This window comes from Salminus brasiliensis, chromosome 16 (assembly GCF_030463535.1).
Source record: "Salminus brasiliensis chromosome 16, fSalBra1.hap2, whole genome shotgun sequence".
Taxonomy (NCBI): domain Eukaryota; kingdom Metazoa; phylum Chordata; class Actinopteri; order Characiformes; family Bryconidae; genus Salminus; species Salminus brasiliensis.
This window is the reverse complement of record NC_132893.1, coordinates 33403529-33425664: the sequence shown is the minus strand read 5'-3', so window position 1 is coordinate 33425664 and position 22136 is coordinate 33403529. Positions and strand designations below refer to the sequence as shown.

At 43.0% G+C, this 22136-nt stretch overlaps 1 protein-coding gene across 1 annotated transcript; it reads right to left on the bottom strand.

Annotated features, from left to right (window-relative positions):
- Window positions 1–663: 663 nt before the first annotated feature.
- ppp1r3c2a (protein phosphatase 1 regulatory subunit 3C2, duplicate a) lies at window positions 664–3931 on the bottom strand. The gene is made up of 3 exons (XM_072658767.1): window positions 3842–3931; window positions 3156–3212; window positions 664–2515 (listed from the first exon to the last, which is right to left on the bottom strand). The coding sequence occupies exons 2-3, from the start codon at window positions 3167–3169 to the stop codon at window positions 1588–1590; spliced, it is 942 nt and encodes a 313-aa protein (XP_072514868.1). The 5' UTR covers window positions 3170–3212; window positions 3842–3931; the 3' UTR covers window positions 664–1587.
- Window positions 3932–22136: the final 18205 nt, after the last annotated feature.

Below are 22136 nucleotides of genomic sequence, written 5' to 3'. Positions count from 1 at the left end.
CGGCGGCTCAGAACCGCTGAGGGTCTGACAGTAACATTTGCTGCTTCTCTCCATCCAAGTGATCCCAAATACATTTAATGATGTTGAGGTCTCTGGGGGCTGGGGGCATCCAGTAGAAATCTGGAACCAAGCTTTGTTCTTTAAACTAGATCTTAGGTCATGTTTGCCTGCATCTGTTCCAATGTGATCTGGACTTTTATGGTAGAAATGCTCTTACTGCTGAGAGTAATGGGTTTAAATAATGTGATTCGGTGCCTGAAACCTCTGCACAGCTGTTTGTTTAGATTCTGCATTCAGTCATTTGGCGGAAACTCTTTTCCCGAGTGACAGATAAAGAATAAAAATGTTAACAGGAATGTCAGAAAACAAAAGAATACAGGCTAAATGAGAAGGTTCACAACCTAAAAGACCAAAATGTGTTTTTTTGCTTTGTTCTCAAATGCAAAGAGGCGAGGATCCATTTCAAAGTGCAGTTAGGGTGTGAACATGCCTCAGGAACTAGCGACTTTGGGGCGAAGGAGTGCAATGCGAGGGCGTGTTGGCCTCAGGCAGATAACAACCACCATGTCCCACCCCTTTTTTCTAGAGCTGTTTATACAGGAGAGAGCAGAACATTCACACTCTGTTCTGGTTCAACAAGGAAGGAAAGAGAACCCAAAGGCGTCTGAACATCTTGTTTAATTTCACACTCAATCAAGTATGCACATATAAGTTAACCACAGAACATATTAAATAACATAACCTATTTTACAGTTTTACATTATACATATCTTACATCATTTACAGTTTCACATTTGTAGAAGCATTCAGAAACCGTCTATTCATAAAGTATGACACCAATTTAATCACTTTGGCATAACCAGAAAGGCCTGAATGAGAAGGTGCTGGTGCTTCATTACTTTATTCTAAAATCATAAATAGCATAAACTATATTAGAGTTACAAAATGCCAGTGGTCCTCAAAAAGGTCTCCAGGAACCCAGAACTGGTCTAGATCTTTGAGCCATCCCTTAGGGATAGAGTGTGAACCAAAATGTGGAGCATTTAGGGGTTCCTGAGGACCCATTTGGTGACCATAGCTCTAGCTCTATCAGTTCCACCACTGGCTCAGTCTTCCAGATGAGCACTGAAGGACAGAGAAGGACGAGCATTCTTACAAATACAGGTTTGCATGTATTTGGTTTACCAACCAAACGTGGTTCTTAACGTGATGACACAGTGTTTGGCCTCCCGCATGGTCTATTACTCAGGACTCTGGCAACCCAGGACAAATCAGTGCTGTAGAGTCTGTTGTTCTGCCAGAATAGTGCAAACAGTAGAAGTGTAGCAAATAAAGAGGAAAGGATGCAGTACAGGTTTATACAAACAAACAACTTCTGGTTGAGCTGCTTGAACGGAAGTTGAACGGAAGGTATAGCACAGCTTGGCAAAGTCTGTCTGTCGGTTTAGCGCCCCCTTGCTGCAAAACTCGCTTGATTTGCTTTATTAATAATGAATTTAACTGTAAACTGTGTTCCATACTTATACAGGCAGCAGCATGCATTATGTAAAAGAAATAATGCATAATAGATCAATATTGTCCAATCTATCAGCACAAAGGTGTAATGATCTCTTGCCTACTCAAAGGCTTGATCATATTCTCTGGCGAACTGACTGGCGAGTAATTCACAACTTGACTTTTCCTTTTGGGCCACACTTGGGGCCACTGAAGGCTTTGCACCTTGAAGGGTCTGTTCTGAACAGGAACGTCTTCAGGGTCTACAACCTCGACAAGGATTCTGTAGCTTTGTCCCCCATTGTTGTCCCAAAGAAGTGTGCTTCCAGATCCAGGACGGAACAACACCCGGAACTCCACGCGCTCCTGAAGGTTCAGGTCGGAGGGAAAAGGCACGTTAAAGACGAAGAGCTCAGTGGCTGAGCCAGGATGCTGTTGAATGTAGGTGCAAGGGATGTCCTGGTGACTTCTCCATGAGTCAAACGTGATGCGAATGTGTACGGACTTCTCTTGGCTTATGTTGCAAACCCTCACCATTCCAGTGAGCGATCCGCCCATCAGGCTGCAGGTCTCCAGTCGGACTAAAGAATCTGCCAGGCCTTTGAGGAAAGATGGGAGGTCAGCAGAAGGCTGAGGGAACCCAAGCTGAAGTCGTAGTGTCCTAGGTTGGACTGGTGTCTGGTCTTTAAGCTTTTTGGGCTGAGGGACAGCGTCCGAAGTGGACTCTGGAGGATCCACCGTAAAAAGCCTCACAGCTGTGAGAGCAAGTCCTTTGTCATCTGCAAATACGACACGCTTTTTCTTCTTCAGCGTTCCAACGCTGCTGGAAGTGCTCATTGGGCTGATGGGAGATGGAGGAAGGAGTGGTGGTGTGGCAGCTCTGGCGGGGTGAGTTGAGACTTTGCTTGTCCTTGGGAGCGTGTGTTGATATCTAAGCACATCTGAGGGCATTTCTAAACGCTGGCGAACTGCATGGCGCCGACTCATTCCCATATGCATGACTAGGTCCAAAGGCATCACTCTGGAGGGCAAAAAGACATTGGAGAAATTAGACACTACCATTTAGCCATAATCATAACATAGATAATATACGAGTATGCATGAGATTACTCAAGGCAGTTTGAGGCCTAGGATGCAGTTTGCCCAAAACTGATTGGTGATATATACATTTGTATTACCTGTTAGCTACATTAAATGTACAATCAAATGTACACTGTTCTGTAGACCAGTGGTTCTCAACCCTGGTCTCTGAAGACCCCCTGCCCGGCACATTTTAGTGTCCACCCTGCTCACAATACACTTGTTCCAGCTAATCAGTGAATTAACAAGACATCACTGAGGTGAAGATGTTGGTGTGTTGGAGCAGGAAACCAATACAATGCAGTGCAAAGGAGAGGGTCCTCCAAGACCAGGGTTGGGAACCAACTTGCTGTAGACTGTACTGAAAACCCTTTCTCCCACCTACACCGCATCAGCAATGCAGAATTTAGCAGTCCCTCCTGTTCTAACATGCCTGATTCAGCTCACAGACTGCAAATCAGAGATAAGCTGAATCAGTAATGTTGGAGCAGATGGAAACTTTGGGCTGTGCGTTGCTGTAGCCTGCCTTGAGCAACAGTGACTAATCACCCAAAAATGAAGAAACGCTGTCTAGGCCTTACTTTGCAGCAGCCATTCTTGCAGTTGATAAAGGGAATGTCCTCTGGGTCAGAAGCACACTGCAAAGAGACAGATGGTTTAATAAGTTAATGAATGCCATAATGTCTATATACTATACGCCACCCTTTTTTCCCATTTCAGTAACACTGATAACCAAGGCCAGGAAACTGGCTGCAGAAAAGGAAGGATGAATCCCCTTCTTTTGGAGTCTACTAAACCTATCTTCAGATACTTAAAAGAACTTCATTCTTCAAAATAAAGGTGCTACAAAGAGCGATGTCATATAAGAACCACTTTTCGGTTCATAAATGACCATTTTTGTTAATAAAAATTGGTTGTAAAAGTTTTATTTTTCCAATTTCAAGGTTTTTCATGGTCACATCTACCAATCTCAATGAAACTTCAATGGAAGTGGTGCTTATATGTAGAGTCTGATGAAACTCAGTTGATGGTCCAGAGCATTAATGTTGGGATTGGTTACCAGAACAACTTACAAGAACACCTTCCATTACAATTCATAGATATTTAGATATTTAGGTTACCTCAACACAAGGAGAGCATCTGCTATGTATCTCTAACAGACTCTCCAAAGCAAAGTTAACCATCTTCTAGTCAGCAAAGCAAATAATAATTAGAAGCTGAGTAAAACTCAGCCTACTATAGTCAAAGAAAAGTATACTTTACATACTGCCTTCAGTGTTGCGCCTGTTCAGAAAGTTTGGTTCATCTGTTGCAACAAGTCTGGAGAAGAAAACAACGCTTTGCTCTCTTCTGAGAATCCTGATCAAAACACTGGAGCTGGAGGACACGTTCATGAATGCTCTTATATGCGTACACACACACACACACAGCACAACCAATCACATGCTCAAGGGCGTATGTAGAAACACACCCGGAGTAACACCCCATCTGCACAGTGCAACAAGACCTGCAAGCCACAAGACCCACCTCCATAGTTGAAAAGCTGTTGGATTTCTGTTTTTGGCTGCTGTGTAGGTGGGCCCAGATTGCAACCACACCTCGAAAGGGGTGAGGGTAGATTTCCCAACTGAAAATGATGCTTCTCCCACAACTCCTCCTTGGGTTTCTTTGTCCTGCACATTTTATGTTTCCATGATTAAACAGGTGTTTTTAACCCCATGAAGGGCATGGGAATTTAAGGAATTCCCAGGTTTGTTATTAATTAGTAGGAATGTAGAAATGAATTATTATATTAATACTAATACTAATACTAATACTACTACTAATAATAATAAACTCAGTTGATTGTCCAATGCATTAATGTTGGGATTGGTTACAAGAACAACTTACAATGAATAATAATAATAATAATAATAATAGGCATTTAAAAAATGATGAAGCTCCTTATCTGGGCAGTAAGTGTTTATTTACTCATTAATACATTAAAATGAAAATAAATACTAATAACACTCATACAAAGTGTTTCAAACTTTGAACTATAATTTTATATTATTATTATTATTATTATTTACTATTATTTTGTAACATTAATAATAACAATAATAATAATAATAATAACAATAATAATAACAATAATAATCATCATCATCATAATAATCATAATCATAATAATAATCATAATCATAATAATAAGCACTCAAAAAATTATGAAGCTCCTTATCTGTGCAGTACGTGTTTATTTACTTATTAATACATTAATATTAAAATAAATACTCATAACACTCACACAAAGTGTTTCAAACTTTGAACTAGCTCACAAGATCTCAGATTCCTGCATCACCTGCATTCATTCTAATGTGATAGTATTGAAAAGTATTGGGACACCTCTCAATCACATCTTCATTCAGTCCTATTGCGCAGGTGTATCAAATCAAGCCCCTAGCCCTGCAGTCTGTCTTTCTTCCACACATCAGTGAAAGAACAGGAGGTTCTGAAGGTTCTGCTCACTGAACTCCAGCGTGGTTCTGTATGTAATAGGAGACACCGCTGCACCAACAACAACAAGTTAGCTGGTGAAATTTAGACCTTCCCTCCTAGATCTTCCTCCATCAGCTGTGAGTGGTGTTATTATTGAACAGTGGAAGAGTTTAGGAGGAACAGCTCACAGAGAGCAGCTCAGCCACAGAGTGTCTGTCAGACCACGTAAAGTTACAGAGCGGGGTCAGGGCCGAGTGCTGAGCTCAGAGCAGAGTGCAGAAAAGCCTCCAACTGACTCAGTAACTGCAGCAGAGCTCCAGACCTGCTGCTGCTGGTAGAGCTTAGAGCGAATGGGTTTAGAATCCTGTAAGTGTATTATGTAAGTGTCCCAATACTTTTATTGTATGTATGTAAATCTCTATGCATATTTGCAGAGGAACATTGCAGATGTTGACAATATATATATATTTTTACATACTTTTTTTTTTTACATATATATATATATATATAATGGTTCAATTGCTTTATTGAAAGCATTGTTTAGAGTTTGGGAGCAGGATTGGGTATATGTTAATATAAACTGTCGCCTCTCCCTGTATTTCCTGTGCTTTGGCACGCAGGGTTTGTCTACAAATCAGCTAAAGGAACTGGTTTGTGTCCTCACCTCACCTCACCTCTGTGTCAGATCTGTCATCAGTCATCAGTCATGTATCACCATACAATGACGCACCATGGAAGCATGAGCAGAACACCCCTCTGTTCATGTACAATGGCGTTACCCAGAGCAACTCAGTCTGAATACCGAACATTCTTGAACAAGGCAAGGGTCAAGAATTTCACATGCAATGTTGCGCTACGTGGATTAAAACTTCAGAAATGACTCAACATTATCTGTCCATCCGTCTGTCTGCATTCTAAATCCACCCTAAATCCCTCTTCCTATCCACCTTTCATGCTATAAATGGACAAAAGTATTGGGACACCTGCTCAATTTTCCAAAATCAAGAGTATTAAAAAGAGTTGATCCAGCTTTTGTTGCAGTAACTGTCTCTACTGTCCAGGGAAGAAGATTTTCTACTAGATTTTGGAAGAGCATTGCTGTGAGGATTTGATTGCATGAGGTCAGGACAGGGCGTTGGATGATCACCATCTTATCTCACCCCCCCACTCACAACTCCTCACGAAAGTATTGGATGGAGCACCACCACCATTATAATAGAAGAGAACACAGTTTTTCCACTGCGCCACAGTTCCACCCCTATAGCCCTCGTCTGGCATTAGGCATGGAGCCAATAGATGGAGCCAATCATGTTTATCTGGTTCATATATGAGTCCTATTCTATTGGCAGTACTTCTCCATAGAGACTACACAAGCTATATTGCAGGAATGGTAAACAATGTTCTTTCCAAGCCACTTTCCACTTGTCACAATGTCGCCCCCTGTGGGTGAGACTTAGTATTATTATTTTTTTTGGTCCTGTTGTGGCTTCTTCTGCACTCCACCCAGGCCCAACAAAAACATGGTAGGTGCTAAATTGCTGCTAGGTGTGAGTGCATGGGTGGATGTGTGTGGTGTGCCCTGTGATGGGCTGGTGCCCTGTCCAGGGGATATTACTGCCTTGCAGCCAGTGATTCCAGGCTTCCCAGGCAATTAGATAGCTGGATGGATGGATGTTTTACTCCATCTGTATTACTCAGTTCTCAGCTGTGATTCGCTGTTTTCCTCTCCTGTTCCTGCTTTGCTTGTTTTTGGATGTTCTCAGTAAGGGCCTACCTGCAATGCACCTGCCTCTCTGTTTCATGGGCGATGAGTATTATTAGCTCCAATAAAACCACTCTGCACTCTGCAGCCCCTTTGTTGCACCACTATTATTCCGAGTTCGTGTTTTTTTTTGTTCAGGAGGTGCTGATGGTTGAACCAAGCTGAATATGGTCATTTTCTTGAATCATAGATCTGTTATTGTATAATCTTGTATGCAAAGAGGTTTTATTTGCTGCATCTCCTGCAGTGTTCAGCTTTATTAGAGGGAATGTGTCTAATAGCACATGTAAATGGTCCAGATGGAAAAGAGTCACAGGTCAATTAGCTATATTAACCATGTGTGCAAAAAGCTCCTTTGTCTCAGGTACAATTAAATGAAACCCAGCCTCAGTTTGCCTGCGATCTAAGTCTATTGTCTTTTGTTCCATTCAAATGGGTCCTTCTGGGGTAATCAACTGGAAAATGTAGTCAGAGTGCTACATTTCCCACACATTTTAGCATAATAGTTATAGCCTACTTTGAAATAAAGTGCACAGAAGCAATTTCTGAACATTTTTACAAGGGTGGGTGTGTAAGGGATATATTTGATAGGAAAACCTCTTCGTCCCTACAAAGCTCCAGCAGTGTTATGGCCAGCAGTTGTTTAGCTAACAGCCTGGTTACTAGAAATTGGCAGGCAGTTAGCCCTCCATAATGTATTAACATAGTTAGGTGGGCCAGCGGAGCCACAAGGATACTTTATTTATGTTATAAAAGCATGTTTGCTCTGAACATCTGTCCCAGTATATTTTCATTTCTCACTAACAAACTAGAATAAGCAGGTTATTGTATTACAGGGCCTGGTTTACTGTTTTTTGGACACAGGACAGTCTTTTGTTTTCTGGCCTTGAAAACATATGTTGTAACATATCAAAATATGGATGTCTGATAAAAATATGTGTAAAAAGTCAAAGCTAAAGTGCTCTAATGTAGAATAAATAAAGTAGGATTCTCCAATATAGCACATAGGCTTAATTATATCCAGAATATTTAGCAGTTTCTCACTTTTTGACATAACGTGAAGGCAGTTGCTTTTGAAGAATCAGACCTTTTAGATTCAATAGAGCACCACATTTACATTTACATTGAAGGCATTTAGCAGACGCTCTTATCCAGAGCGACTTACGGAAGTGCTTTGCTATTTACCCAAGAAAAACCTCAGCTAGTTTGAATAGACTAATAATTCAAAGATCCTCTAAGTTTAGACTCTACTAAACACAAGTCAGTAAGGAGACCACTCTGCTATTCACCCAAGTACTCTCAGAAGAGGAGGGTCTTTAGTCTGGGTTTGAAGACAGCAAGCGTTGGACTCTGCTGTTCGGACACCCAGGGGAAGCTCGTTCCACCACTTCGGTGCAGGACAGTAAAAAGTCTGGACGCTCGTCTTCCTTGGATTTTGAGGGACGGTGAGTTGAGCCGAGCCGTACTTGAAGCTGGAAGGGCTCTCGGTGCAGATCGGCTTTTGACCATTGCCATCAAGTACGGAGGGGCTGGCTGGTCCAGTCTTGGCTTTGTAGACCAGAGTCAGGGGTTTGAATCTGATGACCTGGGCAGCAGCTACAGGAAGCTACAGTGAAGAGAACGCAGCAGTGGATTCCATGACTAATAGAAAAGCTCCAAAATTACCTGGAGTAATATCACTTTACATTGACTTCCATCGAAAGTTATGAAAGTTCTTCACTTGCCCACAGGTTACAGGTGTTACTGATTAAGAGTAACTTGGAGGAGCCACTCAATATTCTGGCCAAAAGACCACCCTGTTTTAACATGGAGATATTTCACAAAGCAGGACTTCAGTCAGTTATGCAACATCCTTAAGCCCAAATGTGAGGATTATCCGCTAGTAATGTCCATCAGCTCTTCTCCTTTTCAACCTGTTAGACTCTGGGCACAGGCTATCTGGCTAAACTGGCAAATTCTGTCTTTGTGAAGTGCATTCCAGAGGATGTAAGACCAACCCTAAGCTAACACACCTGTTCAAACCTGTAGATTTTGATCGAAAGGTAGAAAGGTGTGTCATAGCAAGTTGAAATAAACTCACTAGGTCAGTAGGATACATTTCTACGAACAGGTTTGGGCACTGTTGGCTTGCATCAGTACCCTACCCTGTAATTTTATAAGCGTTATTTAATGTTGTGGGTTGGACAGTATCACTGAACATGACCAGCCTCAGACAGTTCTAGAAGACTGTCAAGACAGGCAACATTTAGACGAATGGTTCTTCGAGGGCTCTTTAGTAAAGGCAATAAAGAAGCATAAAACCAAATCCAAAACCAATGGTTGTTTTTTTTTTTTTTCGTAGAACCTTTTAGACTCAATAGAGCACCACAAATGGCTTAATGATCGTGATGAATCAACAGACACTTTTCAGTACCACATAAAACCCTGTTTCTTAGAGTTCAGTGTAACAATTTAGGTGTTTTATTGTATTCTGTTCTTCATTAGCATCGTCACCATTATCCTATCTGGTACATCCAAGACTGTATTTAAACCTACTAGGGGAGAGCCAGGTACTGCAGACCACATTTTGATTTCTTGTCTAAAACATGAATAAACCAATGAGGAGAGACCACTGCAATCGACCTGTATTCCCTGGAACTGGTTATTCATCACAGCAGTGAATTTTCTGTTTTCCATTGTGGTTAAATGACTGTAAAAGGTATGTTGAGGAGAGTTCAAGAGGTGTCATTCGTTTGTAGTACAGCTAACATTATTTAAATGAGCTGACAAGCTGATGAGGCTTCATGATATGGCTAAACATCCTGTAAACCTGCTTAAACCTGCTTGTATTAGACTAAAAACGCCAATATGAATCTATATTTTAATGAAAATAAAAGTATATAATGTTATACAAAACACACACACACACACACACACACACACACATATATATATATATATATATATATATATATATATATATATATATATATAAATATTACACAAAAATACTTAACAAAGTATCACACAAGATAATTATATTATTATAATTATTATAACTATTATAAGGATGCACCAAAACATTAGGTACTGATCAGCCATAACAGTACACCGATCAGCCATAACAGTAACACCACCTGCCTAACATCATGCCACTAAAACAGCTCTGACCCACTTGACCCCTGAAGGTGTCCTGGGTGTCCTCCATAAGCATCAGTGACAACCTTGGGCACCCATGACCCTGTCGCTGGTGTGCCGGTTGTCCTACCTCGGAGCATTTTTGATAGGTACAGCTCTGACCTATTGAGACCCCCCAAGACCCCTGAAGGTGTCCTGGAGATAACTTGCACCAATAAGTTAGCAACAGATCCTTCAAGTCCTAGAAGTTACCCATGACCCTGTCGCTGGTTTGCCGGTTGTCCTTCCTTGGAGCATTTTTGGTAGGTACTGACCCCAGCATACCCACAAGTCTGATGTTTTGGAGATGTTCTGACCCAGTCGTCTAGAACATCAGAGGTTGATTCTTGTCAAAGTATCCCAAGGTCTTTTACCACCAACATCAGCTTCAAGAACTGACTCTTCACTTGCTGCCTCTTAAATCCACCCCTAGACAAGTGCGACTGGATCCAGACCACATAATCACATCATTTACATGTGGGATGACTAACGGAGGAATGCGTGCACTATTTTCTAATACTGGCTGTTTAAATATTTAAGCAGTGATGACCTATAGCAGCCTATATTTCCTGGAGCAGATTTTTCTTTTTAATACAAAAACCCTGTTCAGAATGCTGGTAAGTTCAGGACTAGCCTTAATCCCTGTCTGGGAAACCGACCCCAAGTGTTTCCTCATAGCATTTTATCTATCAGTGATTTATCACACACATGCAGTCATTAGATGGTAATTGGTTGTGGGGCCTGCAGTGAATCCATCATTTCTGGGTGATTGTAGAAAATCAATAAGCATAGCCTCAGGTGATCAGTTGTGTTCAGCAGGTACACTCTGTTATTCAGGGAGTTTCCATTTATCGGCAACACCGCAGTGGCTAAGCGAATGTCACACACTCTATTCTCCGGTTTTCCTTCTAATCTCAGTATTGATCTCTACAGGTGCAAGGCCTGGGTACACACTTTAGTTTGTTTCAGCCTATAGTCAGAGTGGGCATACCGAAAGTCCATTAATCCATGTCCATATTAGCTTTAGAGTGGACAGGCGTGAGGTGGTGATTAGTGTGTGCATTACAGGGGTCGTCTCAGAGGTCACCGCTTGAAGGTCTTCCAATACTTCCAATTTTCACTGTAATCTTTCAGTTAGGCTCGACGGTAAGGATATGCTTTCATGAGGGGGCAAAAGCAGTGCATGCTTTGGACCAGAAGCTTGCTGGTTTGGACCCCTAGACTGGCTTAAAGGTTGGGCTGAGTGAGGAAACAGCACCTTCCCCGCCCTTATTAATGGGTCAGGTGCCCTTGAGCATGGTACCTAACCCCCGATTGCTCCCTGGGTGCTGTAGTGGCTGCCTACTATTCTGGGTGTGTGTTTATTGCCATGGATGGGTTAAAGGTGAAGGCTGTGTTCCATTATACAGCGGGGCAAAGGCTATGAAGTGGGCCAAAGTTAATCCAAAAAGCTGTCAATGCTTTTTAATCATTTGCACTGATACGTGATGGTCCACTGGCATGGTCAACCCATCTGTCACCTACGACTTTTAATCTCCCCAGATGTTATTACTGCACTCTCTGATATAAAGGTGATACAAAGCATATGGTTTTGAGTAAAACCATATAAGAACCACATGTGGAGAACCATTATATAGAACCATTATACAAAGGGCTAGGTCATTAAACCTATAGAGGGTTCTTCAGACTCCAGACTCTGGGTACACCACCCTGCTGGCAATGCTGCAACCTCTCATTTTTGTTTGGAGTGTTCGTTGCCTCGTCAAATGAGCTTCTCTATTTCTACACAATATGGACAGAAGTATTGGGACATCTGCTCGTTTGTCGTTTCTTCTGAAATCAAGGTTATTTGAAAGAGTTTTCCTTCTTCTGTTGGAGGAAAAGTCTCTACTGTCCAGGGAAGTACACTTTCTACTAGATTGTGTAGCATAACAATGGGAATTTGATTGTACTCAGCCACAAGAGCATTTGAGATGTCAGGTTTTTCGATGGTTACAAACAAAACATATTGGATGGAGCACCTTCCATCATTCCAGAGACCATAGTTTCGCTGCTCCACAGCTCAATGCTGGGAGGGCCTCATACCTCTCTAGCCCACACCTGGCATTAGGCAGCATGGTGCTAATAGGTCAATGTCTATCTGCTATAGAGAGTCCTATTCTATTGGCAATACTTCTCTACATGTACTAGTAGAGTAGTAAGCTGTGTGTGTGTGTGTGTGTGCATTTGCACATCTGTGCCAGCAATGGGTGCACATTAAAAGAGATGAAGGCATTTATTAAAAGGGGTGTCCACAGACTTTTGGACATCTAGGGTATACATGATTTAGAGGTTACAGCGCCAACACCTGATCAAAGCCTCCTGGAGGTCTGATGATTAACCGATGAGCTGGATCAGGTGTGTTGGGTCAGGGATCCCCAGGACAGGAGGTTCATACAGGCACCAAATGTAATATCCTCTTGGCCACATGATGGCAGCAAAGCTCCAGATAATGTTAAAAAGCAATTTCTCTCTATCTTTCTCCCCCACCTGCTGTGTGTGTGTGTATGTGTAAATGTGTGTGTGTGTGTGTATGATCAGTACTGCTGCTTTCAGTCTGCAGTGCGGTGCAGGAAAGGGCATTTCCCTTTTTTTCCCCCACTCCCAGTGTTTAGCCTGTTATTTCAGTGAAATGGTGTCGCCATCGATGCAAGAACCACAAACCTTCTCACCACCAGCAGCTCTGCTGTTCTAGCACAAATCTGCCAGTAAATCTAATTTAGTGAGTTGGCAGTACTGCAGTATTGTCTCCTCCTCTCATTCACCAGGAGACAGTGTGTGTGTGTGTGTGTGTGTATATATATATATATATATATATATATATACGTATGTATATGTATGTATATGCATGTAATACCTTAGCCAAGAGGCTCTTCCTGTTCGATATTTGAAGTATCAAAGCATGCCACTCAATTGCAGGGTGGATGACTGTTGAAAGAGAATGGGATTATAGAGGGAACAGCTGACAGGTAGTCTGGTTTGATTGATTGCATAGTTCCGTTGGAAAGGCTTGTAAAAAACACCTTTCATGTTGGGGGTCACCTGTTTCTGCGCACAGGCCATGAAGAGATGTTGGCTTATTTCACCTGTGATGTTTAGGTCAGTGGGAATTATTTGTGAGTGTTTAATGCTAAGCATAAAAAATCCATGCTCTGTCCACTATTATCTTCTTTTGTGGTCTCTGTGGTCAGACTGGACAAGCTCTGCCCATTTTCTTATCTGCTTCTGCCTGGTCAGGGTTGCGGTATGTCTGGGGTCTACACAGAATCATTGGCTGCATAGAAATAATACTGCCAGTCAATTGCAGGGCTACACACACATACACACACACACACACACACACCTCAAACACTCAATTCAGCAAAGCCAATTCACATACGGTGAAGGAAGAAGGTCCTGAGTTCTGGACTGGTGCAGATTTCTGCAGTGTAACATAGAGCAATGGCAGAGATGGCATCTGCTCATAGCTGTAGTAGTGTGGGATGCCGACCAAAACAGCTGCACCGAGACCTTGGGGAGGAGGTGACCTTGACCTTGACCTGACCCAACTATCAGGTGTACTCCGCAAGTTTGAGCTAAACGGCTCCCATAGCCAGGTGCTAACCTAGTACACTGCCCAGATAATCAAGTGTGATTTCTGTGTTCACACCTGCCCAAACTGAGCAACCAGACTTAAAAGTGCCCTCATTCAAATTAATTTTCGAATTGTAGTGCACAAGACACATTACTTACATACATAGGACTTACAAAAGTGCTTCACTGTTACTCAAGAAGAACCTCAGCTAGTTTAAATAGACTAGAATTCAAAGCTCCTCTAATCTTAGACTCTACTAAACACAAGTCGATATGGAGACCATAATACTCTTCTCTTCGCCTGAGTACTCTCAGAAGAGGAGGGTCTTCAGTCTGGGTTTGAAGACAGCGAGTGTTGGACTCTGCTGTTTGAACACCCAGGGGAAGTTCGTTCCACCTCTTTGGTGCAGGACAGTAAAAAGTCTGGACGCTCGTCTTTATTGAATCATTCAGTGGATCATAAACCATTCATACAACATTTACTTAACGCGCAAATACCTTATCCCCCACCATTTTCACAGACATACTCCTTGTAGCATTTGGCTAAAACAAGTGATTTAATAAAAAAAGCCATTTCATGCTGATAAATGAGACTTCTGCAGTTCCAAAGCGCCCCTTGGTGGTTGAAAATTCAGTTCTGCTGCATTGATAATTGTGAGGTATAGTGAAGACACTATTACGTAACAGTGGGCAGCAACCTTCTGAATGTTACTTCTCCCACTGGTCACCGTGGTGACGTAGACAGCAGAAAAGCCTGATTGGCTACTTTGTACCCTGCCCGATGCATACTCATGTTGATGCCTCTATGTGATTTGTAATATACCCCTTAATGATTTCCCTGTAAATATGTATAAGGCTATGCTATGCTATGCTATACTACTGAGGTAAAATGGGTTGTTGCTAGGCGAAAGTAGGCAGGTGAACCAGGTGAAAACTGTGCTAAACATGAACACTAGCTTGTCCATATGCTAATACATCATATGTCCAAATGTTTGTGGACACCCCTAATTCTAATGAATACTACTTTAAGATGCACCCATTGCTGATACAGATGTGAAAATGTACACACACTAGGCTTGTCTAGTCCCTATATCGCCAAAGTATTGCCAATAGAATTGCCAGGCGCTAATGCTAATGCCAGGCTTGGGCTAGAGGAGTATAAAGCCCCCCAGCATTGAGGAGCTGTGGAGCAGTGGAAGAGCTGTGTTCTCTGGAATGATGGTGGTGGAGCTCCATCCAGTACTTTTAGGATGAGTTGGGAAGTTGGGGATGATGAGGTGGGGAGGTGGTGATTCTCATCCAACATCCACCCTGACCTCACTAACGCTCTTGCTGCAGAATGTAATCAAATCCTTACAGCAATGCTCCTCCTCCAAAATCTAGCAGAAAGCCTTCTTCTTCTCTGTACAGTAGAAAAGCAGGATAGCACTCCAACAAAAGCAGTTGTCCCAATACTTTTGTCAGTTTAGTGGACTGGCTCAATGTAGTTGTACCTGTGCTCTCCCCACACTTTCTCATGAGGTTAGACGCAGCACAGACAGATCAATGCTGCTGTAATTTGGCGATGCAGTTGAACCACTAGCACTCTTGCTGCAGAATGCAATCAAATCCTCACAGCAATGCCCCTCCTCTAAAATCTAGTAGAAAGCCTTCTTCTTCTCTGGACAGCAGAGACAGTTACTCCAAGAAAAGCAGGATGCACTCTTTTTAATACCCTTGATTTCAGAAGAAACAGTCAATAAGCAGATGTCCCAATACTTTTGTCAATTTAGTGGACTGGCTCAATGTAGCTGTACCTGTGCTCTCCCCACACTTTCTCATGAGGTTAGACGCAGCACGGACAGATCAATGCTGCTGTAATTTGGCGATGCAGTTGAATCTGCCTGTTGCTCTGAAGCTGCTCAACTCTGCCGATTCGCCGCCGGGTTGAAAGTTGGTCTGTGGTGCGCTTTGTCGAGTTTGCAAAACGGGATGCGCTTGTGCCTGAAAGAACCAGATGTGGTGCTAAATGTTCCAAAAAAAAGAGAAAGAGAGAGAGAGAAGATGAATGGTCCAGACGCAAAACAAAGACAGATCGGACTGCATTCATTTGCAGAACGTAACGCAGGCCTGCGGAGGACTGACATCTCAATTGGAGCCGTTTCTGCTGTTAAGAGCAGGCAGGGAGATTGTTAGTTTGTGCTGCACATTTCTGCATGAAATGAGCTCCTCTCCGAATATCTATCTGCATGAAATAAACATCAGCTGGGCACATCCAGCGCAGCTAGCATTTCCGTCCCACTTGCGTGCTATACTGCAATGCTTGGTATGGGAGGGCCTTGTTACATCTAGTTACACTTTTTTTGGATTTTCAAAGCATCCCCTTGCGCCGGCTCCTCCAGAGAGCATGTGTAAAACTCGCCCTCTTAATCATTCCACCATCAAACCGCATTCTTTTCGCCACCCTCTCTGAACCTTCTTGAACCTTCTCCATGACTCGAAGCGACTCCTGCTGGTGTGCAGCCGCCTGGTCTATTTCCATTCATTGCAAGTCCTGGAATATGATGAACAGTTCCTACTGCTGCTCTTCTCCAGAGCGACTTACAGAAGTGCTTTGCTATTTACCCAATAAAAACCTCAGCTAGTTTGAATAGACAAAAAATTCAAAGATCCTCTAAGTTTAGACTCTACTAAACACAAGTCAGTTAGGAGATCACTCTACTATTCGCCCAAGTACTCTCAGAAGAGGAGGGTCTTCAGTCTGGGTTTGAGGACAGCGAGCGTTGGACTCTGCTGTTCGGACACCCAGGGGAAGCTCTTTCCACCACTTCGGTGCAGGACAGATAAAAAAGCCTGGGCGCTCGTCTTCCGTGGATCTTGGAACGGCTCTTGGTGCAGATCAGGGTTTTGACCATCGCCATCAAGTATGGAGGGGCTGGCTGGTCCCTTCTTGGCTTTGTAGGCCAGAGTCAAGGTTTTGAATCTGATGACCTGGGCAGCAGCTACAGGAAGCTACAGTGACATGGGTGAATTTAGAAACGTTGAAGACGACGCTGCATTCTGGATAAGTTGTAGGGGCCTGATGGTCGCAGGTGTTCAAGAACCTTCTTGAACCTTCTCCATGACTGGAAGCAACTCCCGCTGGTGTGCAGCCGCCTGGTCTATTTCCATTCATTGCCGTGGTGAAAGTTCTCGAATATGGTGAACAGTTCCTACTGCTGCTATTATTGGGATCGATTGTGGCTGTACCTTTCTTATTGAACACAGGCAGAGTTCATTAGTGCATTAGCAGAGCATGCCGAGAAATCAAAGCTTTCTGAGCTCCTCTCGCCGCCTCTCGCCGCCTCTCGCTGCCTCTCGCTGCCTCTCACGCACTGTTACAGTTGGCAACTGTTTGATCTTTTTTTTTTTTCCTCTCTGATTTTTTTTTTCTTTTCTTCTTCAAGCCTTGTAATCTTCATCTTTTCAGGGTTCTTGGATAACTTTATAAGCAAGTCTGTCGAATACCTCAAAGAACTATGCTGAAAGGAGAACTTGGATAGGATTTTAGTTGTGTTTGTTGGATAATGGGCCAGAAACATTAAAGAGAACATGATGATAAGTATTGTTCTTGCGGCTTGTTTGGAAGCAGCGTCTGACAGATTGAATTCTAAGCATGGCAGACCACATGAGCCGGTGATCGCCAAAGTGAGGAAGGAATTAGCAGGATGTTTTCAACAGAATTAGCCAGATAACTTAAGCCAAAGCCAAAATCAGGCGAGGGGTGGGCACCTCGGTCCTGGAAGGTCAGATTTGATTATTTGATTGTTTTGATTGTTTTGAGTGATTTACCTCACCTGTTTAGAAGTTTTTAGAAGGTCTAGAAGGTCTGGGAAATCAGTAAACTGTGTTGGACTCCAGCCACCATTGCCCACCCCTGCAATAGACAATCAGAAGAAAATGTGACATCAGAGGTGTTCAAAGGAACACCTAAACAAGCCTGATGCATTCTGGAAACAAGTCCAGAGGACAGATGAAGCTAAAATAGATGTTTTGGAGAAAAAAAAGAACACCTTTCCAACTGTTAAGCTCAAGGGTGGACAGATCAGTCATGCATGGGGTTTGTGTTGCAGCCAGTGGCACTTGGAACATTTTACTACTGAATGAAAGAATGGACTACCAGCTGGTTAAATACCGTCAGTCTGGAAGCAAATACCAAACTACCTGTAGGTGGTTGGTGTGGTGCAGCAGATAACACCACTACCTGCCAGTGAGTTACCTCGTTACGTAGGAGACTGGGGTTTGGTTCCTGGTCTGGGTGACTATGTGGGATATGCTGCGCTACACCAATAAGAGTCCTTGGGCAAGACTCCTAACACTACATTGCTCCACCTCTGTAATACGAGTAACCTTGTAAGTCGCTCTGGATAAGAGCATCAACTAAATGCTTCAGATGGTTTTTACAGCAGGATAATTAAACACACCTCAAAATCCGTAATGGACTCCCTCAAGAGTCACCAGCTAAAAGTTCAGCCAGTCATTGACCACAGAATTCATTGTTTCCAGTGGCTACAAAATGACTCATGTCTATTGAACAATCTTCACCTTTGAGCTATCTGAGAAAATTCTGTTATGTGAAATACCCCCTCTGAGGCACCTTAATGTTTCTGCAGGAACAAAAGGGATTAGTGACCTTTCATTCCCTTCTACTTCTTTCCACACCTACCACATTCCCACTGATTCGTCCTGACATTCTGTCAGCGTTATTGTTTCTGCAGATGGCAGTGGTTGATTTTTGGCTATATTGACTATTGCTCAGATGATCGACAGGTATTATTCAAATGTAGAACACAAGGAAAGTAACAAGCCAGTAAACAATAACAACCCACACAACAGTGTCCCTATGCTGTCAAAAAAAAGAAGGTATAGGTGCAAACAATTCTGCTTCTGCCAATTAACCCAACCGTTTATAGCCCACCCCCCCAGTAAAGCTCCTAAGGGGTTAGGTTTTCACATGTTTCCTCCGATACATGCACCGCCTCTTTTGAAACTGCCACAGATGTGGGCAACTGACTCGCTCAGAGGAAAACACCGGGTCTCCAGCTCCGCCGCACCAAATAATAAAAGCCTGTGTCGGCCGACATCACTTAAGAGTGGTGATAAGAGAGAGAGAGAGCTCCATCTACCCACCCAGAGAGAGCACCGCCAATTGTTTGTGCTGTTTTGGACTCCAGCTACTGATGGCAAAGTGGCATGGCTTGGGATTTGAACCCATGACCCCCTGGGCCATAGTGGTAATACATTAGAATACTAGGCCACATGTATGGATGGCCCCCAACCAATGAAAATTTTATCTTAAAGGTATAAAATGATTCTTAATATCCAACAAGTGTATATAAAAAAGCCTGGATTCAGACTGAAGGCAAACCGACACCAAGTGGAGTCCTGAAATACCTACATCTTAGGAGAAGATACATGCCTGAAGCCCCTCCTCCTTAATCCAATATTCTATAACTTCCATCTCTACCTCATTCATGTATCTACGACAAGTCTTTGCAAACCTCCACCTCCCCGTCTCCTCCCTTTCAACCCAGGTCATCTATCATTCCTGGCTCCATTTATTAGAGGGAGGACTGGCTTCCTACCATAAAGCCGAAGCCACCCGAACTCAGAAGATATTGGGATTCCGGCCCAAAGTCTGAACCCTTCTCTTATAGTCTTCTCCCAAATATTCACAAGTTAAAGGCATGGTCCCAACTAGCAAAATAATATAGTCACGTTTATGTTCAGCAAATTTATGCTCATAAATTTCTACTCTTTGGATTTCTCTGCTCCCTGTCAGCTTCCTGCTCCCTTATTTTACCTCCTCACCTCGAGGAAAGCTATAGTTTGCAGTTCTTTATGGACATGAACAGACCAGGATGCACCTGGACAAACAAATAAACAAAATGCCTGTGGTCTATTACCAAAAGAATAGCCCGCCCAGTCTGTACAGAAGTCCCTGTAGTTACTGAGTAATACACCTCAGTGTGTAATAAGCCTTCTCTGCGTTAAGGGGTTAAGTGGCTGTGAAGTTGTCAACGTCATTCCCCAGCCTTACAGCTCTGCCACACAGCTCCGCCATATATTTCCTTTGACGTCCTCATGTTTATAGTCAGAGAGTTTCTGCTTGTCATATAAGCTGCTGTGTTCTGCTACAAACACCATGTGCTGTGCTGCCGCTGCCCTGATGCTCATGTGTATGGTCTGCATCCATGACAATGGAGCTTTGATTGGTCAGCTTACAGAGCAGGCTCTAACTGAAAAATGTATGCGGCGCTGCAGCCTATCTATTTTTAACTTGGTGTGAAATATACATTCAGAACTAACTCTCTCTCTTTACCCTCTCAGAGTAAATGGTCACCCAGCCCGACCTGCTGAAAGAATGCCCACTGAGGTCCCCTCTACCTGCGTCAGACCAGCTGACCTACCATGAAGGTGCCGCCCCCATCACCACCCATGCCAGACCAGCGGCACACCTTCCTTCCCCTGCTAACTGTCTGATGACCATGTTGAAACCTGGGTGGACTCTAGGCCGTCTGTCTAATATTGCCACTATTAACTATCATTACTCTGACCATCACTGCCATGACTATATTAAGTTCTATTACACCATGATTAATATATTATGATTATGACCAGAACAGTTTAACAGTTTAGATGGTTTGGTGACTCAGTAATTTATAAATAGTTGTGACCAGAGGAGGACGGGTTGGGCCCCCCTTGTGAGTCTTGGTTCCTCCCAAGGTTTCTTTCTCCAGCTCTGAGGGAGTTTTTCCTTGCCACTGTCGCTGTTGGCGGCTCACTGGGGGTCTTAGATCTTTCTTTTCTTATGTTATTTCTTTTTTTTCTGTTCTTTTACTAATTATTGATTGTGTAAAGCTGCTTTGTAACAACAACAGTTGTAAAAAGCTATACAAATAAATTTGACTTGACTTTACTTGATATGTTAATGCACATGTTCAAAACTATGGGTTTTTTTGTCTGAAAAAATCTGACTTGGCATGAATAGTGAATAGCCTTGTTTGGTCCAGACCTTCAGACTTTACAGTTTGGTCCAAAACAATATAGCAGGTGTGAAAGTGCCAAAATTTGGTACAACCCAAACATCTCGGTCTCGGCCTGGATCAAACTGAACCATGGTTAGTTTTGTTTGCAGTGTAAAAAAACATTTGATTTTGAATGGTTCAGACTTTCAGACCAATTACAGGAAGTTGAGGCAGGCTATCCTCACCCTATTGTCATGCCGGGTCAGGAGAGGCAGGGAAAACGAGGAAAAACCCTGGCAGAGAGAGCACTGCCAATGTTTTGTGCTGTTTGGACTCCAGCTACTGATGGTAAAGCGGCATGGCTTGTGATTTGAATCCGTGACCCCCTGGGCCATAGTGGTAATGCATTAGTCTACTAGGCCACATGAATGGCCCCCAACCAATGCAAATTCGATCTCAAAGGTATAACAAGGAAATACACTGGCAGGGATAGACCTGAATGGGACTTTCAGACCTTCAGACTTTACAGTTTGGTCCAAAACAATATAGAAGGTGTGAAAGTGCCAAAATTTGGTACAACCAAAACATCTCGGTCTCAGCCTGGATCAAACTGAACCATGGTTAGGTTTGTTTGCAGTGTAAAAAAAACATTTGATTTTGAATGGTTCAGACTTTCAGACCAATTACAGGAAGTTGAGGCAGGCTATCATCACCCTATTGTCATGCCGGGTCAGGCGAGGCAGGGAAAACAAGGCAAAACACTGGCAGAGATGGACGATACAAGACTTTAATGACAAACAGAGCAACGTAACAAGAAATAACTAAACAGAATAGAACATAATCAGATTACCAGGGCAAACAAGAGAGGATAACAGATACTATACCTGACAGGAAATGCCAAGAACAGAATACTTTCCCCTTGAACAGACCATGGAACATGGAGTTATACAGAGGTTGCAACAGAGCTAATTCATTGGGAGAAACGAGGGGGGAGTCCTTATATGGTTCTGTGGGCGGAGTCCTGGGGTTCGCCCCAGGGGGAGAGTGTGATAATGAGTGCCTGATACCTATAAACAAATAAAAAAGGAAAGAAGAACCAGAAAAGAAGTAAGAAAAGGAGCGTCAGGAGCTCGTGGGGTTTTGTCAGTTATATTTCTTGGCTCATTTGACTACATGCTGACACACACCCCTTGTCAACCAAGTTGTCAATGTCCAGGGAAACGCAGCCTACATTTACATTTACATTTACGGCATTTAGCAGACGCTCTTATCCAGAGCGACTTACAAAGTGCTTTGCTATTTACCCAAGAAAACCTCAGCTAGTTAGAATAGACTAATACAAAAGATACCTCCAAGCTTAGACATTGCTAAACACAATACAATAAGGCGACCATAGAACTATTCGTCCAAGTACTCTCTGAAGAGGTGGGTCTTCAGTCTGCGTTTGAAGACAGCGAGCGACTCGGCCGTTCGTACTTGAAGCTCGAAGGGCTCTTGGTGCGGATCGGCTTTTGACCATTGCCATTAGATACGGAGGGGCTGGTCCGTTCTTGGCTTTGTAGGCCAGC